Source organism: Equus caballus, chromosome 3 (genome assembly GCF_041296265.1).
Source record: "Equus caballus isolate H_3958 breed thoroughbred chromosome 3, TB-T2T, whole genome shotgun sequence".
NCBI lineage: Eukaryota > Metazoa > Chordata > Mammalia > Perissodactyla > Equidae > Equus > Equus caballus.
In genome coordinates, this window is record NC_091686.1 from 975,494 (window position 1) to 1,003,364 (window position 27,871).

A 27,871-nucleotide genomic window follows, 5' to 3' on the forward strand; every position below is an offset into this window, starting at 1 on the left:
AAAAAAAAAATATGAAAGGAGTTACAAAACCCTGAGCAAGGAGATGAATAGGTAGGCAATAATCAGAAAATGGCAGCTGTCTCTCAGATCAGGTTAGTAAATACTTAATTTTAACATTAAGGATAAAGAGAAGGAAAACACCAAAATAAAAATAAGTTCGTCATTTTAACCACAAACTCACAACACAAGATGGAATAAGATATGACAAAAATAACTTAGAAGGGGAAGAGGTAAGTGATAGGATCAGTATCGTCTAAGGAAATAAGAGGCTATCAGAAAATGGACTATCACATCTATGAGATTTTTTATATAAACCTAATGGTAACCACTAAACAAATAATTAGAACAGAGACATATATGATAAACAAGGAGAAAATCATGAAAACCAACGTAGAAAACTACCTAATCAAATTGGTAGTACAAAATGCATGAGACGAGAAACAAAGGAAATGCAGAAGTACCAGAAAATGAGGGATGAGATGGCAGTATTAAGCCCTCATATATCGATAATCACTCTAAATGTAAATGGGTTGAATTCTCCAAAAAGCACAGAGTGGTGGGATGGATTAAAGAACAAGACTCAACAATATGCTGCCTCCAGGAAATACATCTCGGCTCCAAAGACAAACATGGGCTTAGAATGAAGGGATGGAAGATGATACTTTACGCTAATGGCAAACAAAAGAAAGCAGATGTTGCCATACTTATATCAGACAAAGTAGACTTCAAGATAAAACGAGTAAAGAGAGACAAAGAGGGGCAGTTTATAATGATAAAAGGGATATTCCACCAAGACATAAAACTTATAAATATATGTGCACCCAACACAGGAGCAGCAAAGTACATAAAGCAACTATTAACAAACCTAAAAGGAGCTATTAATAACAACACAATAATAGTAGGGGACCTCAACACCACACTTACATCAATGGATAGATCATCCAGACAGAAAGTCAACAAGGAAATAGGGGAAATTAAATGAATAACTAGACCAGATGAGCTTAATAGATAGATATAGAAGACTCCATCCAAAAACAGCAGAATATGCATTCTTCTCAAGCGCACATGGATCATTCTTAAAGATAGACCATATGTTGGGAAACAAGGCAATCCTCAATAAATTTAAGAAGATAGAAATCATATCTACTATCTTTTCTGACCATAGTGCTATGAAACTAGAAATCAACTACAAGAAAAATGCTGGGAAAGGAACAAAAATGTGGAGACTAAACAATATGCTACTGAACAACCAATGGGTCATCGAAGAAATTAAAGGAGAAATGAAAAAATATCTGGAGACCAATGAAAATGAAAACACATAGTACCAACTCATATGGGATGCAGCAAAAGCAATCCCAAGAGCGTAGTTTATTCCAATACAGGCTCACATTAACAAGATAAAGCTCAAATAAACAATCTTAAACTACATCTAACAGAATTCGAAAAAGCAGAACAAACAAAGCTCAAACTCAGCAGGAGGGAAGCAATAAAAATTAGAGCAGAAATAAATGAAATTGAAACAAAAAAGACTGCAAAAAGGATCGATGAAACAAGGAACTGGTTCTTTGAGAGGATAAACAAAATTGACAAACCCTTTGCTAGACTCACTAATAAAAAAAGAGAGAAGGCTTAAATAAATAAAATTAGAAATGAAAGAGGAGAAATTAGAATCAATACCACAGAATGAAAGATTATAGGAGAATATTATGAAAAACTATATGCTAACAAACTGGACAATCTAGAACAAATGGATAAACCGTTAGACTCTTACAATCTCCCAAAACTGAATCAAGGAGAAATAGAGAATCTGAATAGACCAATCACAAGGAAAGAGATTGAAACAGTAATCAAAAATGTCCCAACAAGTAAAAGTCCAGGACCAGATGACTTCTCTGGAGAATTCTACCAAACATTCAAAGATTTGTTACCTATCCTTCTCAAACTATTCCAGACAATTGGGGAATGTGGAATGCTTCCCAACACATTCTATGAGTCCAGCATCACCCTGATATGAAAGCCAGACAAGGACAACACAAAGAAGGAAAACTAGAGGCCAATATTGCTGATGAACATATATGCAAAAATCCTCAACAAAATGTTGGCAAACCGAATACAGCAATACATTAAAATGATCATACATCAAGTGGGATTCATACCAGGGACACAGGCGTTGTTCAACATCTGCAAACCAATCAATGTTATACACCACATTAACAAAATGACGAACAAAAAGCACATGATAATCTCAACAGACATAGAGAAAGCATTTGACGAGATCCAACATACATTCATGATAAAAACTCTCAAATAGATATAGAAGTACCTCAACATGAAAAAGGCCACATATGACAAACCCATAGCCAACATGATACTCAATGGGGAAAAACTGAAAGCCATCCTTCTGGGAACAGGAACAAGACAACAGTGCCCACTCCACTCTTATTCAACATAGTACTAGAGGTTTTGGTCAGAGCAATTAGGCAAGAAAAAGAAATAAAAGGAATCCTAGTATGCACTGAAGAAGTGAAACACTCTCTGTTTGCAGATGACATGATTTTATATATAGAAAACTCTAAAGAATCCATCAGAAAACTATTAGGAATAATCAACAACTACAGCAAAGTTGCAGGGTACAAAGTCAACTTACAAAAATCAGTGGTGTTTCTATACTCTAATAATGAACCAACAGAACTGGAACCCAAGAATACAATCCCATTTACAATTGCAACAAAAAGAATAAAATATCTAGGAATAAGTTTATCCAAGGAGGTGAAAGACCTATACAAGGGAAACTATAAGACATTACTGATAGAAATCGATAATGACATAAAGAAATGGAAAGATAGTGCATGCACATGGATTGGAAGAATAAACATAGTTAAAATCTTCATACTACCTAAAGCAATCTAAAGATTCAGTGCAACCCCATTGACGTTCTTCTAAGAAATAGAACAAAGAATCTTAAAATTCATATAGGGCCAAAAAAGACCCCAAATAGCCAAAGCAATCCTGAGAAACAAGAATAAACCTGGACCCATCACAATCCCTGACTCCAAAATATATCACAAAGCTATAGTAATCAAAGCAGCACAGTACTGGTATATAAAAACAGGCACACAGATCAGTGGAACAGAATTGTAAGCCCAGAAATAAAACCACACATCTATGGACAGCTCATCTTCGACAGAAGAGCCAAGAACATACAATGGAGAAAGGAAAGCCTCTTCAATAAATGGTGCTGGGAAAACTGGACAGACACATGCAAAAGAATGAAAGTAGACCATTATCTTTTGCCATACAGAAAAATAGACTTAAAATGGACCAAAGACTTGAAGGTAAGACCTGAAACCATAAAGCTTCTGCAAGAAAATATAGACAGTACACTCTTTGACATCAGGCTTAAAAGGACCTTTTTGAATACCATGTCTACTCGGACAAGGGAAACAAAAGAAAAAGTAAACAAGTGGGACTTCATCAGACTAAAGAGCTTCTGCAAGGCAGGGGAAACCAAGAACAAAATGAAAAGACAACCCACCAACTGGGAGAAAATATTTGCAAATCATGTATCTGATAAGGGGTCAATCTGCATAATATATAAAGAACTCATACAACTCAACAACAAAAAAACAAAGAACCCAGTCAAAAAATGGGCAGAGGATATGAACAGACATTTTTCCAAAGAACAAATGCAGATGGCCCATAGGCACATGAAAAGATGTTCAACATCACTAATCACCAGGGAAATGCAGATCAAAACTGCACTTAGATATCACCTTACGTCCATTAAAATGGCTATAATCACCAAGACAAAAAATAACAAACGTCGGAGAGGTTGTGGAGAAAAAGGAACCCTCATCCACTGCTGGTGGAAATGCAAACTGTTGTACTCACTATGGAAAACAGTATACAGATTTCTCAAAAAATTAAAAATAGAAATACCATATGACCCAGCTATCCCACTACTGGGTATTCTAAAGAACTTGAAATCAACAATTCAAAGAGACTTGTGCACTATGTTCATCGCAGCATTGTTCACTATACACAAGTTGTGGAAACAGCCCAAGTGCCCATTGACTGATGATTGGATAAAAAAGATCTGGTATATATATACAATGGAATACCACTCAGCCATAAAAAAAGAAAAATCATTCCATTTGCAACCACATTGATGGACCTTGAGAGTATTATGTTCAGCTAAATAAGCCAGAGGGAGAAGGGCAAACACCATATGATTTCACTCATTTATGGAAGATAAACTTATGGACAAAGAGAACAATTTAGTGGTTACCATGGGGAAAGGAGGTGGGGGATGGGGACAAGGGGTGAAGGGGCACATTTTTATGGTGTTTGACAAATAATAATGTACAACTGAAATTTCACAGTGTTATAAACTATTATGACTACAATGAAAAAAATTAAGAAAAATAAACACCAACAAAAACCCTCCCTCAACCCTCACCTCTTTCTGCCTCCCATTGCCTCCGTCTTTGTGGCTACACTTCTGAAAAGCATGGTCTATTCTTGGTGTAGTGCCTTGTTGGCCTCCTGCTTACTCTTCACTTTATAACCCTGCTCCTCTCCCCAGTACTTCTGGTAGCTGTGCTGGCTTCAGTCAGTGTAGGTCACTGGTCACCCTGGATGCTTTTCTGACCTTATTTCACTTATTTCTTTGGCATTTGAGTGTCTTAACTGAGTTCTCTTTCTTGAAACGTTTTCTGTGACCCAGTTCTCTTCCTGACTCTCTGCTTACTTCTCTCACTGTCTTTGTTAGTCTCCTTTGCAGGTTCCTTTTCTTCCACCTCTTAAATATTACTCTTCTCCTGGGTTCCATCCTCAGTTCTCTTCTGCTATTCACACAGTCATAGCTTCAGCTGTCACTGTTAACCCTAGTGTTTCTATCCCTAACTCATGCTTCTCCCCCTGAGTGCCCTACCATGAATCCAACTGCCTTTCGGACATCCTCACTTGGATGCCTTGCAGTCTGCTTATGTTCATCTCCTACCCTTCTTCCCAAGTCCCAGTCCTGAGAGTCATCCTAGGTGCTTCACTCTCACTCAACTCTATTTATCATTCCCCAGGGCTGACAGATTTAGCTTTCCTCTCTATTAATGCCTTGGTTTAGGCTAACGATTCATAACCAAGAACTGTCCCCAGGGGACCTTTGACAATATCTGCAGTCATTTGCATTGTCACCATGTGGTGGGTGCTACTGGCATCTGGAAGGTAGAGGCCAGGGATTCTACTAAACATCCTGCAATGCACAGGATAGCCCCTATAACAAAGAAGTTTTTGGCCCAAAATAATCAATAAGTGCTGAAGTTGAAAAGCCTTGGTTAGGCTATCATCTTTTCTCTTTAGATTATTCCCAGCAGCCTTCCAAATGGTCTCATCTCTTGCCCTAAAAGTCTCTTCAGTAAACTGTCCATCTAGCAAGTAAATCTAATGAGTAAATCTGATCCTGCTGAGTATTCAACTGTGGTTCCCTGTTGCTTCCAAATCAGTGTCTTAGTCTCTTAGCGTGCCCTCCCAGGCTCTTCCTGATCTGGCTGGCCTGGCCTACTGTTGGGCTTCAGCTTCCACTATTTCTTCCTTGCTTGTTCCAGAAATACTGAATTGTTGGTAGTTTCTTTAAGAAACTTTGTGCTTCCATACATCTGTAGTTTATACTGTAGTTGCTTTCTCTGTGTAGAGTTTCCTTAGCTCATCTCCATAGAGAAATCCGTCAAGCATTAGTTAAAGCATCTCCTGGCCTATAAACCCTTCCTGACCCCCTAGGCAGACTCGGGTCCTTCCTTCCCTGTGTTTCTGATATGCTGTGTGTATAGATTTCATCAGGTGCTGCAGTTGTTCGTTTACGTGCCTGCCTCCCCGCTAGGCTGTGAGCCTTTGTGGGCAGGTTCTCTTGTCTTTTTAGCCCTCTGTCTGGTTGGTGCTAGGTATTGCTAAGTACTTAGTAAATGCTTATTGAATGAATAACTACTGTGTGACGGATTAAATGAATGAGCATTCGAATGAGTTCTGAGAAAGTTTTTGAAAAAAGAATAAGGAAAATTCTGGTAAATCAGTCCAATTTTGTTATTACTATAAATGAATCTTTTATGTACATCCTAAATATAATTGTTCTAAGTCATATAATTGTACTAATTGTTCTGTTAGTGAACTTTTCAATATTTTATTTTCTGTTTTAGCTATTTGATGGCATTGAATGTGAATTTCCCATATTTTTCCTTTACATGATGATTGATGGTAAGTGAGCTTTTCTCCTGAAATTTAAGCTATAGGATATAAGTGGTTTAAAGAAGAGAGAAATGAAATATGGCTCCTTTCAGCTAGCAAAATAGACTGCACTACCGTGATGTTAACTGCTCTGCATTTTCCTATGCTGCTCTTCTGCTTTCCGAGTGAATATTAAATCATTTAATATAGAAGAATTTTTAAAAACTTTAAGTATTTAAAAAATAATACAAATATATTTTCACATTTGCAAAGAATTTTTCTATGAATAGAAATCATGAATACTGTAATCCATAGCATTATGAATATCCATAACATTTACACTTAAGAATAGAGAAATTTTGACTAAAATTCAGTTTTCGATTCTAAATGCTGACATGACCTTGTAAAATCGATTTCCTGAAAAAATATCACACACATTTGTGTTACCTTTTTCCATTTTATTTTTATCTTTTACGTAGAAAATTACCAAAATAATTATAACTGGGCTAATAGACTTTCCTATGGTAAAATTTGTATGTTGCTTATTGAGCTCAGGTACTATTGGATTTTATATTTTACATTTTAGGAGTTTTCAGAGGCAATCCCAAGCAAGTAAAGGAATATCAGGATCTTCTGACTCCAGTACTCCATCAGACCACAGAAGGTACAGTTGTTTTCTCAAGAAAATCTTCCTACTAGTATTTCCTTCATGTTCCTTTGAAATGTGTAAATGATTCCTTTTTAAACAGAGCAGTTTATATTAAATTTTAAAAAATGAGTGGGATCTTGAATGAATTAGAATAATTGTTAATTTTTCATCGTAAATTTGTTTTTCTAAAAGGAGTTCATTAGGCAGTAGAAGGGTGGAGATGAGTTTCAGTGGTCATGGCTATAGTAACTGCAAAATAGTTTGGCAGATAGGCAGAGGTTCTTCCTCCGTTAGCTGCTATGTAACTTCTTCACTCTGTGTAGTGTGACGGTATATAAAGTGACTGATTTCTATTCAGCTCACCAGAAATGGTTTGTTCAGGTGACTGCTGCCCCTCCAGAGGGTCACCTAGTGGCTCTCCTTAGCCTAAAGGGACTCTCATGGTCAAGAACTTTCTGGCCTCCCTTCTGGACCTGCCTCTAGGGCTTTTAGCATCTTATTTTGAAGATCAGCTGTGAGCTAAAATGTCATCCTTTGAGGATGGATTTAATATTTTAGAAATGGTCAAAAGGCCCTGTCTTATGAGTAGGATGTTGGTTTCAGTTAAACACTGGCAGGGCCCATAAAAGAACATAACTGATTTTTCTGTATGACTAGAAAACCAGTTATCAAAGGAATTCCAAAGGAGAAATTCCAAGTATCTTTGGGTTTGGAAATATTAATAAAATAACAATATTTTCTCATGAGTGAACAGCTTTGAAAACATTTATCTGAAAGTTAAAAAATGATGTCTTGGGGCTGGCCCCGTGTCATGGTGGTTAAGCTTGGTGCACTCCACTTTGGCAGTCCAAGTTTGTGGGTTTGGATCCTAGGCACAGACCTGCACTACTCGTCAGCCATGCTGTGGTGGCAACCCACATAAACAGTGGAAGAAGATTGGCACAGATGTTAGCTCAGTGCTAATCTTCCTCAGCAACAACAACAACAACAAAATTATTATGTGTTGGTAAAAATGGAGGGTCTTGGGGCTGGCCCCGTGGCTGAGTGGTTAAGTCTGTGCGCTCCGCTGCAGGGGGCCCAGTGTTTCGTTGGTTCGAATCCTGGGCACGGACATGGCACTGCTCATCAAACCATGCTGAGGCAGCATCCCACATGCTACAACTAGAAGGACCCACAACGAAGAATATACAACTATGTACTGGGGGGCTTTGGGGAGAAAAAGGAAAAAATAAAATCTTTAAAAAAAAAAAAAAATGGAGGGTCTTATGGACACAGTCCATCCACTAACAGTTACAGCACTGAGCCCATTCCTATCTCATGTGAAGTTTGTAATATTCTTTAGGGTTTTCCACAAGTACCCTAGAGTAAATACTTCACATTATGTGCTCACCCTTTAAAATACTTTTAATGTTAAAGTAGTGATATGTTTATGGATAAACATTGAATTTGAAATAAATACTAATTTTTTAAACCAGTTATGTCTTTACACTCTAAATAATTACTTTTCCACTGTGGGAAGTAGTGTAATGCATGTTGTGATGAATATGATATAGAAATCCCTTGAATGAGATCTTTCAGTATTCAGTGGTAGATCATTAATGCATTGAGGTGGTAGTTTAGTGTGCCAGACTTTAGGCTTCATCGCATTCAGAGAGTGGTGTTCAAAGTATTCCCTGTGAATATAGGCCTTTTTACTAGTTTTAGACACAGATAGCACAATTGATGCATGAAGAAGGAAGCAAATTTTAGGGAAATCTGTGAAATATTATTAGGAAAATTAAGTTTACTGTGGGCTGATATTGCAAAAAGACTTCTGTAGCACTCTACTAGAGTCGGGTTTTTTTTCCCCCTTTATATCATCCACAAAGATTCTAGTCTTTAAATAATAATTTTTAGTTCCTACCAAGTAATATTTTTAAACAGGTTGCTCACAGGGGAAGATGGATTTGTTCTCTTCAGTGATATTGAATGGTAGATAATGGGCTTAATGATTAAAATGAGGGTTTCTTTGCTCTAAGCAATGGCTCAGGGTTATAATTCTTCATTTAAGATTACTCAGTGTCTCCTTTGCAAAGCTTCCACAGACTAATCGTCTTAAAAATAGCTTCTTCAATGACTCTAAATATTTGCATGCTGTATATTTGTTGATTCATTTAAAGTTGTTGAAATTAAATGTTGTTAAAGGAGATTATGTACACATTGTCGGCTAAAGTATAGCATATGCTGTCCAATTAGTGTTTTCAAGTCAAGAAACTTTTTCCACATTTTGCACTGGCAATTTCTGAAAGGAGGCAAAATATCCAATTTTCTATAGTCTATCAAATTGGTTACCTGCTACATACCTTTCCCTTTGCTTTCTAATCATTGCAGTTTCTCAAAGAGAAAATTCAGGAAGGACACTGATTTGTTATATTTTAAATATTTATTTTTAAACTCCATAGGTTATCCTGTTGTACCAAAGTACTATTATGTCCCGGCTGATTTTGTAGAATCTGAAAAAAGAAACCCTGGTAGTCAAAAGCGATTTCCTAGCAACTGTGGGCGTGATGGAAAACTGTTTCTTTGGGGACAAGCCCTTTATATCATTGCAAAACTCTTGGGTAAGTAGAAAAGATTGGGAACAGTTTTTTCTCTTGTTATCAAACCGTTAGAAATAAATATGTCTTTGCAGACATTTTTCTTGGATTTGGGTGGTGTTTCATGTTGTTAAGAGGTCTTGGGAGAATTTCTTAGTGTGTAAATGTATATTAACATGTCTGTTTCACTGAATGATGATGGACAGTTTCTGGGAAGAAAGTCAGATAGGTGTGGGTACCATTTTGATAATTTAGAGAGCTGCATTCAGCTTAGTGGATAGGTTTCTAGCAGAAGCCAGTGGGAACTTTACTTACTTTTATATAATGTAGTAAAATTCTGATTTAATGTAACAATCATGTTTGGTCATAGCTTTAGTAAGCCACTTGCCAAAAGAGATTAGTTATCCCAAAGTTTTCTTCTTTCCAATAAATACATATTGGCAATTTACTCAATTATCTAGAGCCTTAATGAGACTATTATTCATAATTCTTTGAAGAATTTTTCTTCAGCTTCTCCTAAAACTTCAGCCAAATAAAAGTACTCTTTGGACTCATTGAAACGAAGCCTAATTTAATGAACACAAAGAAGCATTACGCATTTTCCTGGGCCATTCCTTGCTAAAATTTCAAATATTATTAGCATTTCCATCAAAAAGTCTATCTTATTAGAGGCAGAATTCCTTTATGGCAAAAAGATTATGAAACAGGCTGATTGTAAATACTGTACCTGCACTAAAAGAATTGCTGACTATGTGAAATACTGTTACTGTCTTTGTTGTTCTTAGTACTGCATAAATGCCAAATTTGTTTGTGCTGTAAGAGTAGTAATCTTGGGTTTCTCTTTGTACATTCCATTAGGGAAGAATATTTCAAATTCCAGATTTCCAATTCAAGCCTTTCACAGGTGATATATAAGAGCAAATAGAAGCTAACCAAAGAAGAGAAAATTAGCTTAATGCTGTTTTCAATTTGCTCTTTGCCTAACTGCATTTTCTGGGTCTCCATATAAACTTAATACCAATTTAAAAACTCTAGAAAAATGTTCTTCCTTTAAAGGGACAGTTTTTTGATAAGGAGTTGATGTTACTTACACAGATTTTGCTTTTAGATTTTCCAAAAGACAAAAATATGAGATGAAGTAGTTTTCTTAGAATCAAGCCATGATGGTGAGGTTATCTCTGGTTAGAATGTTATTTCCATCTCACTAAGCGTGAATACGAAAAAGGCTTGTTGATACTCATAGCTAAATAAAACATATTACAGTAGAGGATTAGCTAACCTATCTAAGGGCAAGAATTTTAACATCAGAATCCTACGTACTACACTTGGAAATTACAAATGATCATAATGAAATTCTTTTTGTGATTCTGAGGCTGAAAACTGGTACCTGGGATATGGGATTTGAGATCTAAACCTTCTTCATTTTGCTTTTTGCTCTATGTTCAGCCTGAGGTTGATACAGCTAGAAAGAGTGCTATTTGAACAAAGCCTCTGGATACAATTGAGAAGGCTGATGAATTGGGAATGCAGAATTGACTATACTCTACATAAGCAAATTGACCTTTAACAAAAAAAGAAAAAGACTGAACCAATATCCATCGGTAAAAAAGCACTGGACCTTCCTTATTCCAAAATAAATGTATTCGGTGTAGACAGATTTTGTGGTAGGTAGCATTTTCTTATATTAAGACCAGAATGAACAGAAATAGTGTAGGTCATTTCTTGATCTCTGGAAGAGTGAGCCTTCAAAGAAAGAGTCAGTTTCTCTTTTCCCTGCTGAGCCTTCTGCAAAGGCAGTAGAGAACATGCAGAAGGTGTGTTGCAAACTAGGAGACCACATGCTTGTCTCCCACTGAAAAATGAGAGGCTGCGTGTTCGTTAGCGCTCTGACCTAGCTGTGTCATCTGGTTAACAACTCACTCTTAACTATTGTATACTTGCCCCAAGAACCTGCAAACTTCTATGGATGTTCATCAGGAGTCCACACACCACATTTACTGACAAAGTCTTATTTGTTCATTAAAGAAGCCTCAGTAATTTTGTGGGCAGTTAATTGGAGTTACGTGAAAATATTAGAACATTCAATTTTTAAAAATATTCTGTAATATATGTCTTTCACTAATTCAGGCCAATTTGTGTCCAGTGAAATCTACTAAGAATATTTTGTTCTTTGTATGCCTTAGTGAATAATTATACAACAGAACTATGTGGCTTTTATTCCATTGTTAGAGCAAAAAGACTCAATATGCTGTTTCCTGGCCCAAGACCTGAACTACCCATTGTGTTCTTAGAAAATAGTTAATTATTACAGTATTTATTTTTCTTTTCCTTTGGAAAATTTAGACTTTTAGAAAATCAGTATTTGCTATAAATTAGGTGTATAAATTATAAACTTGTTTATTTTAAACCAGAGACATATTTTAAGATATAACATTTGACGTGTCTTAGAATAAAGTGATCATTTGTTACATCATCAATTATTATTTAAATTTGGGAGTTTAGAAACTATCCATGTAAGAAATGATCAGTCTGTAGAAAGCAGTGTACTTTTTGAGTTCTTTGCAAAAATAACTATAAAAGTATTTATCATATATACGTTGTTTGAAAATCATGATCTTTGGATTCTGATTTTTTTGAGGTTAAGAAAACTAGAGAAATATGAGATAACATAAGATTAATGATAACTTTACTCTAAAACTTTCCCAAAGCCATTACTTAACTTTAACGTATTTTCTTACTTAATATTTTTTAAAAGAGAAACTAACAGATCGGTTGTTTAGCTTTAAAACATATCTGACTTGTAGATTTTAGCTTTTTTTTCCAATGTACATGCAACTGACTTTCCTTGCCCTGTACCTCAGACATTCAAGGTGATGACCTTCATTTAGGTACTACTGTAAGATCCCAAATCATTAAAGATTAGAGCTTTACATACTGTATGACTTAAGACAGGTGAATGAAGGATTTTTTTAGAATGAATACTTTGAAAACATTATTAGTAAACATCAGGAGTTAAAGTCATGTTCTTTGATTAAGCTTGAATTATTGAGCAATTTTAATTAACTACAACTTTCTCTCCAATACACACAAACTCCCAAAATATTTTCTAGAATTTTACAAAGAATTTTTTCTTTTTGGCATGGGTATTATTTAATTTTCTGGGAGTTTTAGTCAGAGACCTTTAAGATAAAATAGATATGCAAGTACTTTAAAATATCCAAAATGTTATGTACAAAAACGGTTCCCAGTTTAATTTCTTGGGTCCCTAAATTTCTTTGGTAAGTCATTGTTTGGAACTCAATTTATTTTCCAATAGACACCGTATTTTAAGTGAGTATTAATACCTGGCAAACTTGTAGCCATGTGATATAGGTTATTTCTTGGACATGATCATCTTGTTCTCCACTTCCTTCTCCCCTGGTTTCTCTTCCTTTTTTTTCTTCATATTTTTCTTGGACTGTAGTGGAAAGATCAAGAGTTTTAGTTATAAACTCAGGAAATAAGCGGTTCAGGGTTTGAATACAAGTTCTACTACTTACTACTTATATGACTTGAAGAATTTTCTTAACTTCTATGATCATCAGTTTCTTTATTTTTATGTAAGAAGGATAAACTGATGAGGAAATACACATAAAGCATTTACTGTGGGACAAATACATACTTAAATGATTCTTCTACTTCCTGTCCTTCCTTTTTCCTTCCCTCCCTCTCTCAGACACCATTTAGGAGATAGTATTTGTGAAAATAGGTTTCATAGTTCTTGTTAATCTGGCAACTCAGGATGCTCATGGACCCTCCTTGCCAGTACTCCCATAGCCACAAAATATCACTGGAAGAAAATGCTTCCCTCATTGCTCCCTAACCGTTAATCTACTCGATGATTCAGCTACTATTTGTAGAGGCCTGCTCTATGCTAGTCATTGTGATAGCCAGTCACTCTACAGCAAGCAGGAAATGCGACAATCTGGGAAATATTTCTGCCCTCTGAGGGCAGCATAGTTATTCTGATGTACTACCTCCTAATTCCAGTGTTTGTAACTAAGATAAGTCCATTTGCATTTGATTTCATTCATGATATTTCTTGCCCAATTGACCTCAAATATAAAAGCCACTGATTAAGCCTGAAAGTCTAATGCTTTTCAATTAGTGATCAAGTGCCCTCTAGTGTGCATGAGGTCGTAAGAAACTGAGGTCTTGATTTTCATTCATCTGTTGACTCCAAATGCAATTGACTCAATTACTCAGTATAGCACGTGGTTTTGTTACTGATACTCATCAGTAACGCATCAGTAAATCAGTCTTTAACTCAAAGACAAAATGAATAGATAAGAATGTACAGATAAATTTCTAAATTGTGGTTGCTAAAAGATTTCCCAGCTGTTACACTTCAGGAAACTTCAAGCAGAAAGACATCAATTTCTGAGCACTTTTGTCATCCTTTTTGTGGTATTCATGTGATTGCTAGTGACCTACGGTAGGATTTCTGTGCAGTAGGCATTATAAACACCTTGAGAGCACATGTAATACAGTATTACTTTAAAAGCTTCACCTATGGGCTGGCCCCATGGCCCATGGCCAAGTGGTTAGGTTCACGTGCTCTACTTCGGCAGCCTGGGGTTCACTGCTTATCAGGCCATGATGGAGCGGCGTCCCACATAGTGGAGCTAGAAGAACCTACAGCTAGGACTACAACTGTGTACTGGGGGGCTTTGGGGAGAAAAAAAAAGAGGAAGATTGGCAGCAGATGTTAGCTAAGGGCAAATCTTCTTCAAAAAAGCTTCACCTAGAAAGATCTTCTTTCATTGTGTAAACGACTGGCTTTCTTGAAACTAAGATTTTTAGTTGAATTACTACTAGGGCTAGAAAACTTGTATAAAAAATTTGTGATCCCACCCTCAAATATGTTAGTAAAATTAAATATAAAAGCATATGTATTGTCAAACTGTTTCCCAGAAATTTTAATAATATCTGCCTTAAAACGAGTCAGATTCTGTGCTCCACCCTTTACAAATAATATCCTAAGTAATCCTGCTAACTTCTCTATGAGATGGGTACTCTGTGTCATAACTGAAGCTCAGAAGAGTTTAGCAACTCACCCAAGGTCATTCAGCCCAAGACTGACAGAGACTTTATTGATTTATTCAGGAGTCTGCAAGGTGATTGTGTCACCCTGTGACCTTTGTGGCATTAAATATGCTTATTAAAACTAAAAACTTTCGCCACAACTAGAAGGACCCACAACTGAAAATAGACAACTATGTGCTGGGGGCATTTGGGGAGAAAAAAGCAGGGGGAAAAAAAAACTGAAAACTTTTGAGCCAGCCCTGGTGGCCTAGGGGTTAAGTTCAGCATGCTCCACTTCAGTGGCCCAGGTTTGGTTCCCAGGTGCAGACAGACCTATACCACTCTGTGACCAGCCATGCTGTGCTGGTGGCCCACATACATAGGGGAAGATTGGCACAGATGTTAGCTCAGGGAAAATCTTCAGCAAAAATAAAAATAAAAACTAAAAACTTTGGTAAGCTAGTAAGAATTAATTTGTATCCTGTTTTCATTTACATGCTGATTGGTTGTTAAAAACATATTTCTTAGTCATTTCTGTGTCCTCTGTGAATTGTCTAGTTATTTGCTTTGCCCATTTAACCTTGGTTTTACAGTTTTTCTTATCAGTCTGCATAAATGTTTTATATGTTAGATATATTAGTAAACCTTTCTGACAGTTTCCTAGTTTGTTTGCCTCTGAACTTTGCTTGTTCTGTTTTTTGATGAACGAAATTTACAGTCTTTATATATTCAGGTCTTTCATTGTTTTTATATTTAAATTCTTGCCATAGAATTTAACATCTAATCTTTGAAAGTTCATCACTGTTAATCAATTGAGTTAAAAACATACATTTGGGATTTTTTGGTATAAGGTATGACGTTGAAGATCTATGTTTTCTTTTTCTCCATAGCTCACTTCTCTTAATACGTGTGTCTCTAATATGTGTCACTGCAGTTGGGAATCAACTAGGCTTTGAATCACGTAATCTTTCTCTGTAAATTAGCTGCTGAGCCTATTTTAGTGTGTTCTATGTAATTTTGTGTCATGATAAAAAAATTTCCCACTCTGTTAAATTTCCTTTAAATTGTCATTTGATTAAAGAAACCAAAATACTCCTTAATATTTTCTTTTTACTCTCAACAATTATTGTTAGAGGTAAACTCAGGGTATATTTTGTAAGCCTTTCTGTGCATAAAAAATGCAAATCTTAGTGACCCTAATCTGTCTTCTAAGGATTTAAAGTCAGCTATCCCCATTTATAGAAATGCTTGATTATCTGTGCAGTTGGGTACTGTATTGTGAAATGTAGAAAGCCAGTTGCTCTTTTATCCTGTTCTTTCATTTTCCATTTAACAGTTTTGTAATTGGTTGGGTATAAGTTCTTTCAGGCTCGTCACTCTTCACCAGAAAACCAGCACCATGGAATTAGCACTATGAGGTGCTCTGTTTTTGCCTTCTGAATGCTAAAAATCAATGCAGTGAAAAAAAAAAAAGTCTATTAACTTGACGTTTTAAGGTGCTCGTCACTTTTACCATTATGGGAATTCATGTAATGATTATGGCAATTAATGTTTCCATTTGTTAACCCCCAATTTATTATTTTGTTTAATAAGTCTCTTGAATACCTACTTTGTGCCAGATGCTGTGCTGGGTAGTGGGGTGCAGCCATGAGTAAGAAGCATCCGGCCCATGGAGTCATAGATAAGTACATGGTATAAGTTGGAACATCAAGCCAGATATGCAGGTGCAGTACAAAGGAAGAAATAGGAAGGAAGTGTGAAGAAATAAACTTTTTCAAAAGACTTGGTTAACTGTTTGATTCATATCAATTTTAATAGATTAGCATTTATGCTTTCCAAGGATATAAGATTTCTTAATTTATCTGTCATAATTTATAAATAACAAAATAATATATTATTTCATTTCTATAGAATGACAGTGAAACATTTATTATGTAAAATGCTTGTTGGTAGTGGAAATTTTTTTCACATCTCAATGATCAGACAAATGAGACAGAGAAGTAATTTGCTGCTCTTTAGACTATGACCGTCAACCTTGCATCATGAGCTAAACAGATATTAGTAAATTAAAATTATATGTGGATATTTGCCATAATTAAGCCTGTATTGGTTTGTTTTAAATTTTGTGAAAGTGTATTTTTTTCAGAGAGAGAGAAGAATGTTCTGTAATAGGCTCCCTGATTTGGGTAGGAAAATATAAGGTATCAAGGTCTAAATTGTTTGCTTATTGTTTCTCCCTCCTGCTATCTGTTCCATCTGTGTTGTATAGAATGTCAGTGTTCTTAAAGGACAGGATTGTTTGTGGTTTAGGACCCAGACTCCAGAGAGAGACTGCCTATGTTTGAATCTAAGCTCTGTAATTATAGCTGTGTGCAAAGCTGCTTAACTACTCAGTGCCTCCGTTTCATCATCTGTAAAATGATAAACTTATTGTGAGGATTAATGAATTACTATATGTGAAATGCTTAAACAGCGGCAGAAATGTCGTGAGCACCGTCTCAGTATTGCTACAGCTGCTGTTGCAGAGGCAGCAGTGGCTCTGTGGCTGCTGCCACTCCTCCTCTTTCTTATTATTCTATTTTAATATCACTTTTATTATTATTAAAAACATCTTCCAAGAGTTACAATAAACGCCTTTGGTGATTTTGTCTGTTGGATAACATTGCACATGTGCCCTGAAGTTACCCTTGAATAGAAATATAATGAGAAACTTTCCCAAAGCTGCAAAGACTTTTATAAGCATTTTTGTGGTTAACTCCCTGCTCTGTGTTTTAGAATTATTCACTGCCTAAAAATGGTACCTAAAAAGATATGGAAAGTGAGTTGTAGTATTTTTTCTTTTTTTTAGTAAATACTACACACAGGTAAATTTATACAAAACTCAGCATGGTGTTGTTTTTATATGGTCAGTATAGAATTGAAGATCAGGAATGAAATGAGCACATTTTCATCACTTAAGTGCAGTAAAAATAAAGTGTGCTGACTCACTTTAGAAGAGTTGGATCCCCTTTTTGTTGTTATTATTTAATTAACTTTCACATGTCTGAGTATAATAAGATAACTTTATAGATATACAAATGCTGGGTCAGAGGATGCTTGCTGTAAATTTGTGTAATACTGCCAGTTTGTACTCTGATGAGATATGTAGAATTACGTTTGAGTTGGGTTTTCCCACCACCACCCCTCACAGCTTAATTTCTTCCAGGCTCACGGAGAGTCCCTGCCTTAGTGAGCCTCGGGTGCCGATGGGTCTCTCTGAGGTGTGTTAGAGCAGAAGACAGCAAGGAACCACAACTTAGGACTTTCTTCTCACCCTGCCCTCCCAAAATCTAAATGGCCTTCCTTGTGGTATCCTTGGATTTTATCAAAATTTGCCACCAGGAACTACCACATGAAAAGAGCTTCCATGTTTACCGTACAGCAGCAGTTCAAGACATTACCCTCGTGCCGATCAGTGCCCCAGAGGAAACGCCTGTCTCAGAAGTCTCTTATAATGTAGCGTCAGGAAACACTTTGACTCCCCTTAGTGAACTGATTTCCTTCCTTGAGAAGGCAAATGCATTCTTTTTTAAAACTTTATTGAGGTACAATTTACATACCATACATTTCACTTAAAGTTTACAAGTCAGTGGTTTTTAGTATATTCACGGAGATTTGTGCAACTGTCACTACAAACAATTAATTTTAGAATATTTCCATCATCCCCCCCAAAACCTCATACCCTTTAGCAGTCACTGCTCACTTCCCCCTAATCAGTTCACCTTTTCTCTCTCCCCCCCAGCATCATGGCTGTATCAGACAGTGTTCTGCTGCTATTCATAGAGTTTTCGTGGCCAGATTTTTTGGAAGTGAGTGGCCAGGTTATTCTTCATAGCTGTCCTAGTTTGAAAGCTCTGCTGAAACCTCTCCACCTGCTGGTATTTGAAATACCCGTGGCGTGGCTTTCAGCATCACAGCAACACACAGTATGACAACCCACATATGGGTAGCGTGGTTCCCTGATTGGCGAAGCAACCTGGGCCACAGCAGAGGAGCACCTGATCTTAACCACTAGACCACCAGCACTGGCTCCCCGCCCCAGCCCTAGACAATCATTAATCTACTTCTTATTTTCTATAGATTTTCCTATTCTGGACATTTCATATACCTTGACTCATATAATGTGTGGCCTCTTGTGACTGGCTTTTTTTTTTACTTTTCTCACTGTTTTCAAGGTTCATCCATGTATCAATCAACACTTCATTCCTTTTTATGGCCGAATAACATTCCATTATTTGTATACACCACATTTGATGTATCCATTCATCAGGTGATGGACATTTGGATTGTTTCTACTTCTTTGCTATTATAAAGAATATGGCTATGAATTTTCTTGTAGAAGTTGCTGTTTCATTCTTAAAATGACATGTTTTTCTCTCTCTTGGGTATATACCTATGGATAGAAATGCACTGAACTGTAAACTGTAAATAGATGAAATGTATGGTATATACCTAGGGATGAGACATATAGTAACTCTTCCTTTAATATTTTGAGCAATGGCTGACTGTTTTCCAAAGTGGCGATAACATTCCAACCAGTGATGTATGAGGGTTCCAATTTCTCTACGTTTTCTCCAACCCATGTTTTTGTCTGTTTTTTTGATTATAGCCATCCTAATGGGTATGAAGTGGTATCTCATTGTGGTTTTGATAAGCATTTCCCAAATGACTACTGTTGTTGAACATCTGTTCATGTGCTTATTGGGTAATTTGTAAATCTTCTTCAGAGAAATGTCTGTTCAGTTACTGTGGCCATTTTTAAATTAGGTTGTCTTTTTAGTATTGAGTTGTAAGAATTCTTTACATATGCAAGATAGAAGTTTCCTACAACATATATGATTTGCAAATATTCTCTTCCATTCTGTGGGCTGTCATTTTGCTCTGTTGATGGTGTCCTTTGAGGTACAAAAGGTTATAATTTTGACAAAATCCAGTTTATCTCATTTTTTCTTTTGTTGTTTATGTTTTGATGTCGTAGTTTTGTCTAATTCAAAGTCATAAACATATTTTAACAGTTTTACTTTTTAGGATTGGCACCTGAGCTAACCATCTATTGCCAGTCTTCTTTTCTTCTTCTTCTTCTTCTTCTTCTCCCCAAAGCACCCCCACCCCCAGTACATAGTTTATATTCTAGTTGCAGGTCCTTCTTGTTGTGTTATGTGGGACACTGCCTCAGCACAGCTTGATGAGCAGTGCTAGCCCTGCACCCGGGATCCAAAGTGGTGAAATCCTGGGCAGCCAAAGCAGAGTGCGTAAACTTAACCACTCGGCCACAGGGCTGGCCCCTCTTACGTTTAACTTTTTGCTCTATTTTCAGTTAATTTTTGTAGATGGTGTGAGGAATGAAGATCCAACTTCATTCTTTTGCATTTGGATATCTAGTTGCCCCAGCACAATTTGTGGGGAAAAAAACTATTCTTTTCCCCATTGAGTTGTTTTGGCACCCTTGTGAAAAATCAATTGACTGTAAATATAAGGGTTTTTTTCCAGATTCCTGAGTCTATTCCATTGATCTCTATATCTGTCTTCATGCCAGGACCACACTGTCTTAATTACTGTAGCTTCCTCATTTCAATTTGGATGCCTTTTATTACGTTTTCTTGCCTAATTTCACTGGCTGGAACCTCCAGTACAATGTTGAATAGAAGTGCCAAGAGTGGACATCATTGTCTTGTTCCTAATCTTTGTGACATTCAGTCTTTTACTATGAGTGTGATATTAGCCATTGGTTTTTCATAGATGCCCTTTATCAGGTTGAGGAAGTTCCCTTTTATCCCTAGTTTATTGAATGCTTTTTATCAAGAAAGGATGTTGAATTTTGTCAAGTGTGTTTTCTGTGTCTACTGAGATGATCATGTAGTTTTTTGTCCTTTATTCTCTTGAAATGGTGTATTAGAATTACTGATTTGGGGATGTTAAGCCATCCTTGCATTTGTGGGATAAATCTCACTTGGTCATAATGTGTAATCCTTTTTATATGTTACTCACTTTGGTTTGCTGGTATTTTTGTTGGGGATTTTTGTGTCTATATTCAGAAGAGATTTTGGGTTGTAATTTTCTTTTCTTGTGGTGTCTTTGATTTTGGAAGTAGGGTAGTGCTGGCCTCTTAGAATGAGTTGGGAAGTGTTCTCCCTACTATTTTTTGAGAAAGTTTGTGAAAGGTTGATTTTAGTTCTTCTTTAACTGTTTGAGAAAATTTACCAATGAAGCCATCTGGTTCTGAGCTTTTTTTGGGTGGGAAGTTTCAGTCAGTTGTTATACATCTGTTCAGATTTTCTGTTTCTTCTTGAGTCAGTTTTGGTAATATGTGTATTTCTAGGAATTTGTCCATATCATCTGGGTTATCTGAATTGTTGGCATATGTCTGTTCATGGTATTCTCTTATATTCCTTAAAGTTCGTAGTAATGTTCTTTCTTTCATTCCTGATTTAGTAATTTGAGTCAAAGCTTTCTTTTTGTCTTGGTCAGTCTAGCTAAAGGTTTGTCAACTTTTGAGCTTTTCAAGAATCTACGTTTGGTTTCATTTATATTCTCTATTGTTTTTCTTTACTTCATTAATTTCTACCCTGATCTTTATTATTTCCTTCCTCTGCTTGACTTTGACTTAGTTTGCTCTCTTTCATCCACTGTCTTAATGTGGAAGCATAGATTATTGATATGAGGTTTTTCTTCTGTTTTAATATAGGCATTTACAGATACAAGTTTCCCTCTGAGCATTGCTTTACCCATATCCCATAAGTTAGGGTATGTTATGTCTTCATTTTCAATCATCTCATCAGAAAGTACATCAGAAAGTATTTTCTAATTTCTCTTTTGGTTTCTTTTTTGACCCATTGGTTATTTAGTAGTATGTTGTTTAATTTCCACATATTTGTAAATTTCTAAAACTTCTTTCTGTTACTGATTTCTAATTTTGTTCCATTGTGATCAGAGAACATACTTTCTATGATTTTGATCCTTTTAAATTTATTGAAACTTGTTTTATGGCCTAGCATATGGAAGGTGTTCTATGTGTGTTGAGAAGGATGTGTATTCTGCTCTTATTGAATGGAATGTTCTATGGATATCTGTTAGGTCTAGTTGGTTTATTGTGTTGTACAGTTGTAATTTTGATAATGTCATTTTCCTTCTTTTTTTTCAGCTGATGAATTAATCAGTCCTAAAGATATTGATCCTGTCCAACGCTATGTCCCACTACAGAATCAACGTAATGTGAGCATGAGGTTTTCCAATCAGGTAAAGAGATATTTTATTTCTTAATTTAGACTCAGCCGAAGGCATTAAAAGCTTAATTGAAGAATAATTTAGTTCTGATTGGGTTTTTATTGCTCCTTCTGAGGGCAAGGTTTCTCCCTCTTCTGGTTAGTTAAGATTTACCTGTGGTAAAGGGCTCTTTGTTAATGAGGAAGTATGAGCCAGATATGTCCAACAAGATGTCTTCCAGGTACACGTTTTCGTCTTCGTAGTGGTTGAGTTTAAGGTGTCAAATGTCTTTGAGAAGATGCAGTATATATGGGTGGCCAGGAGATAGATGAGATGGCACTATTATTGAAGGGAGTGGGGTCCCGTGAAAGGCCCTGTGCTTGATGTCTCTCCAATGCTGTGTCTCCGTGACAAGGCTAAGTGACTGACAGAGTTGTTCTTAGTACTTGATACCTGTCGGATGAAGGAATGGTTTTTAATTTTTTGCATTTAGTAGCTATGGATTCAGATTGTGTTATGTCAACAACATTAAGTGTTTGCAGGATCAGCAAGATTGGTATTGACTTGAGGAAACTCTCCACTATTAAATGATACCAGTAATGAGGGCTGTTGAAATGAAAATGTGAATTTTGGAAACTGCCTGAGGAGAAAGAGAATGAACCTGAATGTGTGGCTGGGATTCCAAGCAGTTATCATTTGTTTAATAAGAATAGCATCAGCACTTAGAGAAAATATGCTTACAAAATTGAAATCCTCCTTTTATTTTAAAAAACGTATATATACATATACCACGCACACACTCAACACACATACACACACATGCAAATAGATGCTTGTTTTAATGAGAGAAAGGAGAGCCAACCAACTCTATTAGGTTCTATCACTATTTCTGAGTCTTTTGCTGGTCTTCAACAACACATGTAATTACACTGAGTGGTTAGATGGGAAGCTGTTTGGAAGACTTATAAATAAATGTTAAGATTTTCTCAAGAACATAAAATCCCTATGTTAAGATGTGATAGAAATTTTTCACTGGCCTGTTAGCTCCTATATAAGATGAGGATTTAACCTTTATCTTAGTTACCACTCGGGTCAGTGTAGTACAAGTGTACATTCTGTACAGATTTGAGATACGCAGTTTCACTTCAAGAAATGATAAAATAGGGAATATGTTTAACTTCATACTACCCAGTGCTGTGACTCTGAGCCATTTTAAGACTAGCATGTATCATTTACATAGCATTTCACATGTGTGATCTACTTCTCTAGGGTGATGAAATCTCAAAGCCTTTTCTTAGAAAATAAAGTAATAGGTCACAGGTTTGAGGTGTGGGGACAGGAGCCAGAGAACATCAAAGCCCATGGCTAGCAAAATCAACAGTATAAGCAGTTTTTTAATGCTTGACACATATAAGGAAGGCTGTGGGTTGTGTTTATTTTTGAACAGATAATATACTTGCAACTCTTTTCTCTCCCACTTGAGAAAGCTTATCAGAGTATAAGTGAGAGTGAAATTTATAGAGAATTCACTCTACATGTATTGTTTTCATATTGAAATCATTTTCTGATGTTGCTATTAAATTATCTGTGACATGCCTTCCAGATGGAGCCACATCCCAGCTGAGAAACTTGCTCTAGGGTAAAGACATGGGCTTCTCTCCTGCAGCCATGTGGTACATTATATCTGTGCAGAGTTGCATATGGTTCCTGAGAGGAAGATGATGGGGAGGATTGGCAGCAGAAAATTGCTGGGAGCTGTCATGCCCCACCCTGCTGGCAGCTTGGTTGTGGTGGTGTATAAAATGGTGAGGTGCCCTTGTCACTTTCTCAGCCATTTAGGCAGTAGCCAAGACCTGGCATGCCCATGTCCATTGCTATTTTGGGTGACATGGACTGGTGAAATACAGTGTTGTGAGATTCTGACCAAGAGAAAAAAAAAACCTTTCAGAGATCTTAGAATGTAAGCTCCTAGAGATAAGAAGCTATGTTTTATTCATTTTTATAGCTTCCGTACCTGTCGTAGTACCATAACACCTGTTGTAGAGGAGGTACTCAATGTTTAACCTGAATGTTTGAGTGTACTTGAAGGTATGTGTGGGAGGAAGGTATGTTATGGAAAATAGTGAACTTATGCAAATATCTCTAAATCTGTTTCTCTAATCCTGACCTTTTTCCTAATATTTAAACTTGAATTTCTAACTACCTAGTGATCATCTCTCCACAAATCTAGTATTTAAAACCCGATATTTCTGGTTGTGTACTATCTCCAACTTATCAAGTTGTATCCATTAAATATGTATAGTTTTTTGCATGTCAATCATATCTCAATAAAGTGGTTTAAAAAATAAAATAAAAATAAAACCCAAGATTTCTAATGCCAAGTTTGTTATGTTCTCTCTTCAAACCTGCCCTCCTTTCCATAGTCCCTGTCTTGGATAGGGACAGTCTTCACTAGTTCCTTCTCAGGCCAGTAGCTTCTCTATTCAGTCGATGGTCACATTGGCTTTGTCTTCACGGTAACATCTACCTTTGTCTCTTCATGTTCATCCCCACTGCCACGTACCACTCAGACTGTGTTACTCCTCAGTGAGACGATTTTTATAATCTCTCTGTCTTCAGCCTCTCCTCCTGTCGATTCTTTGTGCTTGAGGACACATGATCTTATAAAGCATGGTTCAATTCATGTTATTTTTTTGCCTAAAACCTTCCCTGACTTTCAACTACCTACAAGATAGATTCTAAACTCCGTATCCTGACGTTGACAGCCCTCTACAATCACCTCAATTCCTTGTTTTTCACCTATAATCCTGCATTTTCTCCCAACCCTCCCTGTACTACAGTCTCCACAGACTTGTTGATCTAATGTCACACCCTGCCCTCGACCACCCCCAGACCTCTACATTTAGTGCAACTTCTGTCCTGAAACCTGGGCTTCCTTTTTAGTCAGAATCCTTAAAATCCAAGCGCCATGCAGTGCCTTTTTCTTTGAATACAAATAAATGTTACATAAATGCATATTGTAAAAAATGAAATAATACAGATGAGATTACGATGCAATTGCGTTGCAGTCCATTGAAAGCATTAACCAGTCTGCCATTTCTCCATCTCCAGAAAAGCCTTTTTTTTTAACTCCATATCTGTTTTCACCAAATTTCTGAATAATGTAGATGTAACTCTTTTGCTTGATGTTTTACTTTTACACATGTAGTGGGCCCTTTCATTTTGTGACTTTGTTCAGCCGTGAGAAACTTTTTAAAATTATTTATTTGATAATTTTCTTTATTTTCTCTATGCTTTCTCTTAGGGCTGTTTTTTTGTGTGTGTGTTTTTTGTTTGTTTGTTTGGTTTTTTTGCCTAAGGAAGATTAGCCCTGAGCTTCCTCCACTTTATACAGCATGGCCAATCAGTGGTGTAGGTCTGGGCCTGCAAACTCGGGCTGCTGGAGTGGAACGCACTGAACTTTAACCACTATGCCACAGGGCCAGCCCCAGCTGTTGGAATTCTTGTTAGTGAGATCTTAGACCTATAGGAATGGTCCTCTGAATCTCTTCCCTCTTTTTCGTATGGTTTCTATTTCTTTGTGGGTGTTTTGTTCTACATTCAGGAAATCTTCCTTAACTTTTATTCCAGCTCTTCTGTTGAATTTCTTTTGAAAGTCATATTTTAATATCTAATAGCTCATTCTTGTTCTCTAATTATTTTTTCTAAGCTTCCTTGTTTTTTATTTAAAATTATCACAATATTACAGATTTGGAGAGTCAAAAATTTTTGAGGTATCAATTGAATAAAAAGTTTTTTTTAAACTTTTTGTTTTAAAATAAGTACAGATCCACAAGAAATTTCAAAGTGTCTAGAGATGGTCTGTTAATCTTTCACACAACCTCCTACAATGTTAATGCCTTATATAGCATAGTACAGCATGAAAACCAGGAAACTGACGTTGGTACAATCCGTGGAACTTGTTCAGATTTTACCAGTTACGCACACACTCACGTGTGCATGTGTGTGTAGAGCTCTGTCCATTTTAATCACATGTGTAGCTTTCTGTAACTTCTGCCACAGTCAAGATACTTAATTGTACCATCACCATATCATCATAAGGCTTCCTTGTGTTACCCTTTTTAACCACACCCACTCCCTCACCCCCATTTTTAACCCGAGGCAATCACTAATCTCTTCTCTTTTTTTATAATTTTGTCATGTCAAGAATGTTAGATAAGTGGAAGTATATGGTATATAGCCTTTTGGATTGAGTGTTTTTGCTCAGCGTAATTCCCATGAGATTGATCCAAGTTGCTGCATGCTGTCAAGTTTGCTCCTTTTTATTGCTGAGCAGTATTTCATGGCATGACTATACCATTGTTTAACCATTCGTCCATTGAAGGACATCTTATGGATTATTTGAACATTTCTTAGAATTCCATTTTGATTTATTTATACTATTTTTTAGTATATTGCTTTCTTAAATTTTCATCGTGGTTGTTCTAGGAATTACCATGTACATAGTTAATGTTATCAAAAGCCTACTAGTATCAAAATTTTACCATTTTAAGTGAAGTGTAGAAACTTTACTTCCATTTAGTTTTCTTTCCTTTTTTCACTTTTTAAGCATAATTTTCTTAAGTATTTCCTCTGCGTTCATTGACCAGCACATTAGATTGTGCGAAAATTTTTGCTTCAACTGTAAAATTTGATTAAAGAAACTCATAAGGTAAAGGAGAGTCTATTGTGCTTATCTCAACTCTTAACCATTCCATTATTCTTTCCTGTCTGAATATCTCACCCTTCTGGGAAAATGATTTCATATAATATGTAGTATTTTGTGGCTGACTTTTTTCACTTGCATAATGTTTTCAAAATTCATCAATCTGGTAACATATATTAGTACTTAATTCGTTTTACAGCCAAATAACATTCCATTGTAAGTGTATACCTCATTTTATCATTTTCTTTCCGTTTGGATAGCTTTCTTTAGATATCATTTGTGAATAGGTCTGCTAGCAACAAATTTATTAGTTTCCTTTGTCTGATAATGTCTTTATTTCCCCTTCATTCCTGAAGGGTGCTTTTGTTAGATATAGGATTCCTGATTGATAATTGTTTCCTTTCAGCAGTAAGAATTATTGTGCCACTTCCTCTAGCCTCCATAGTTTCAGATGAGAAATCCCTTGTCAGTTCAAATTTGTGTTCTTCTATGGGTAATACGCCATTTCTCTCTGGCCTGACTCCAGCTGGGCTCAGCTGATGTGGGTGGCTTGGCCCCCTCACAGTTTCCCCAGGTGTGGAGCAGGGGTTGGGTGGGCTTGTCACTGTTGTGAAGCTGCTGTTGCTGGCAGATCAGACTGCTTGCTGGTGCAGTGGTTGTGAAGTGGGGATTGGGATGGCTCTTGGAACTTTACTGCTGCTACTGCAAGTGAATTGGACTGCCTACTGAAGCCTAATTTGTGGAGCAGGGGTCGGGACAGTTCACTGGGGCTTCTTTGCTGATGCTACAGTTGAATTGGCTCACCAGTGCCCTGGTTGTGAAGCAGAGGTTGGGTGGGCCCACTAGGGCTTTGAAGCTGCTGCTAAAGGCAAATTGACCCACAAGTACCTCAGTTGAGGAGCTAGGGTTGGGCCTCCCCACTGGGTCACTGTTGTGCTTCCTGTTTCCCAGTCCTTTCATCAGAGAGAACAGACTTTTCTTGTTTTTCTGTTTATTTTTTTTTTTGTCTATGCCTGTTGGTTGTTTTCGGCTGCAGGCCTCTCCGGTGCTCAGCCCAGCATATGTGGGATCTCAGGAGTCTCACTCCATTGCCATTCTTCAAGTCCTGAGGTTCTTAGCCAGTCCAGTCTGCCTTCTTCTTTACAGCTTTCGGAGTCCTTTAATTGTCATTCATTGATTATTTCTGGGGCAAATAATTGTATTTAGAGCAGCAGGGAAAACTGAGTCTAGGCATCTTGTTCCCACTTCCCTTTTTTTTTTTTTTTTTTATTAATGTTATGATAGATTACAACCTTGTGAGATTTCAGTTGTACATTTTTGTTAGTCATGTTGTGGGTACACCACTTCCCCCTTTGTGACCTCTCCCCACCCCCCCTTTTCCCGGTAACCACCGATCAGATCTCCTTATCAATATACTAA

At 36.7% G+C, this 27,871-nt stretch overlaps 1 protein-coding gene across 42 annotated transcripts in view; it reads left to right on the forward strand.

The window, feature by feature from the left end:
• Window positions 1–27,871, forward strand: part of PHKB (phosphorylase kinase regulatory subunit beta) — a 218,842-nt gene that overhangs the window by 97,092 nt on the left and 93,879 nt on the right. For all 42 annotated transcript variants that reach the window (XM_005608231.4, XM_005608232.4, XM_070261699.1 and 39 more), the window contains 4 exon segments: window positions 6,189–6,246; window positions 6,803–6,880; window positions 9,307–9,465; window positions 21,686–21,780. In XM_005608231.4, coding sequence (XP_005608288.3) covers window positions 6,189–6,246; window positions 6,803–6,880; window positions 9,307–9,465; window positions 21,686–21,780 — 390 coding nt within the window.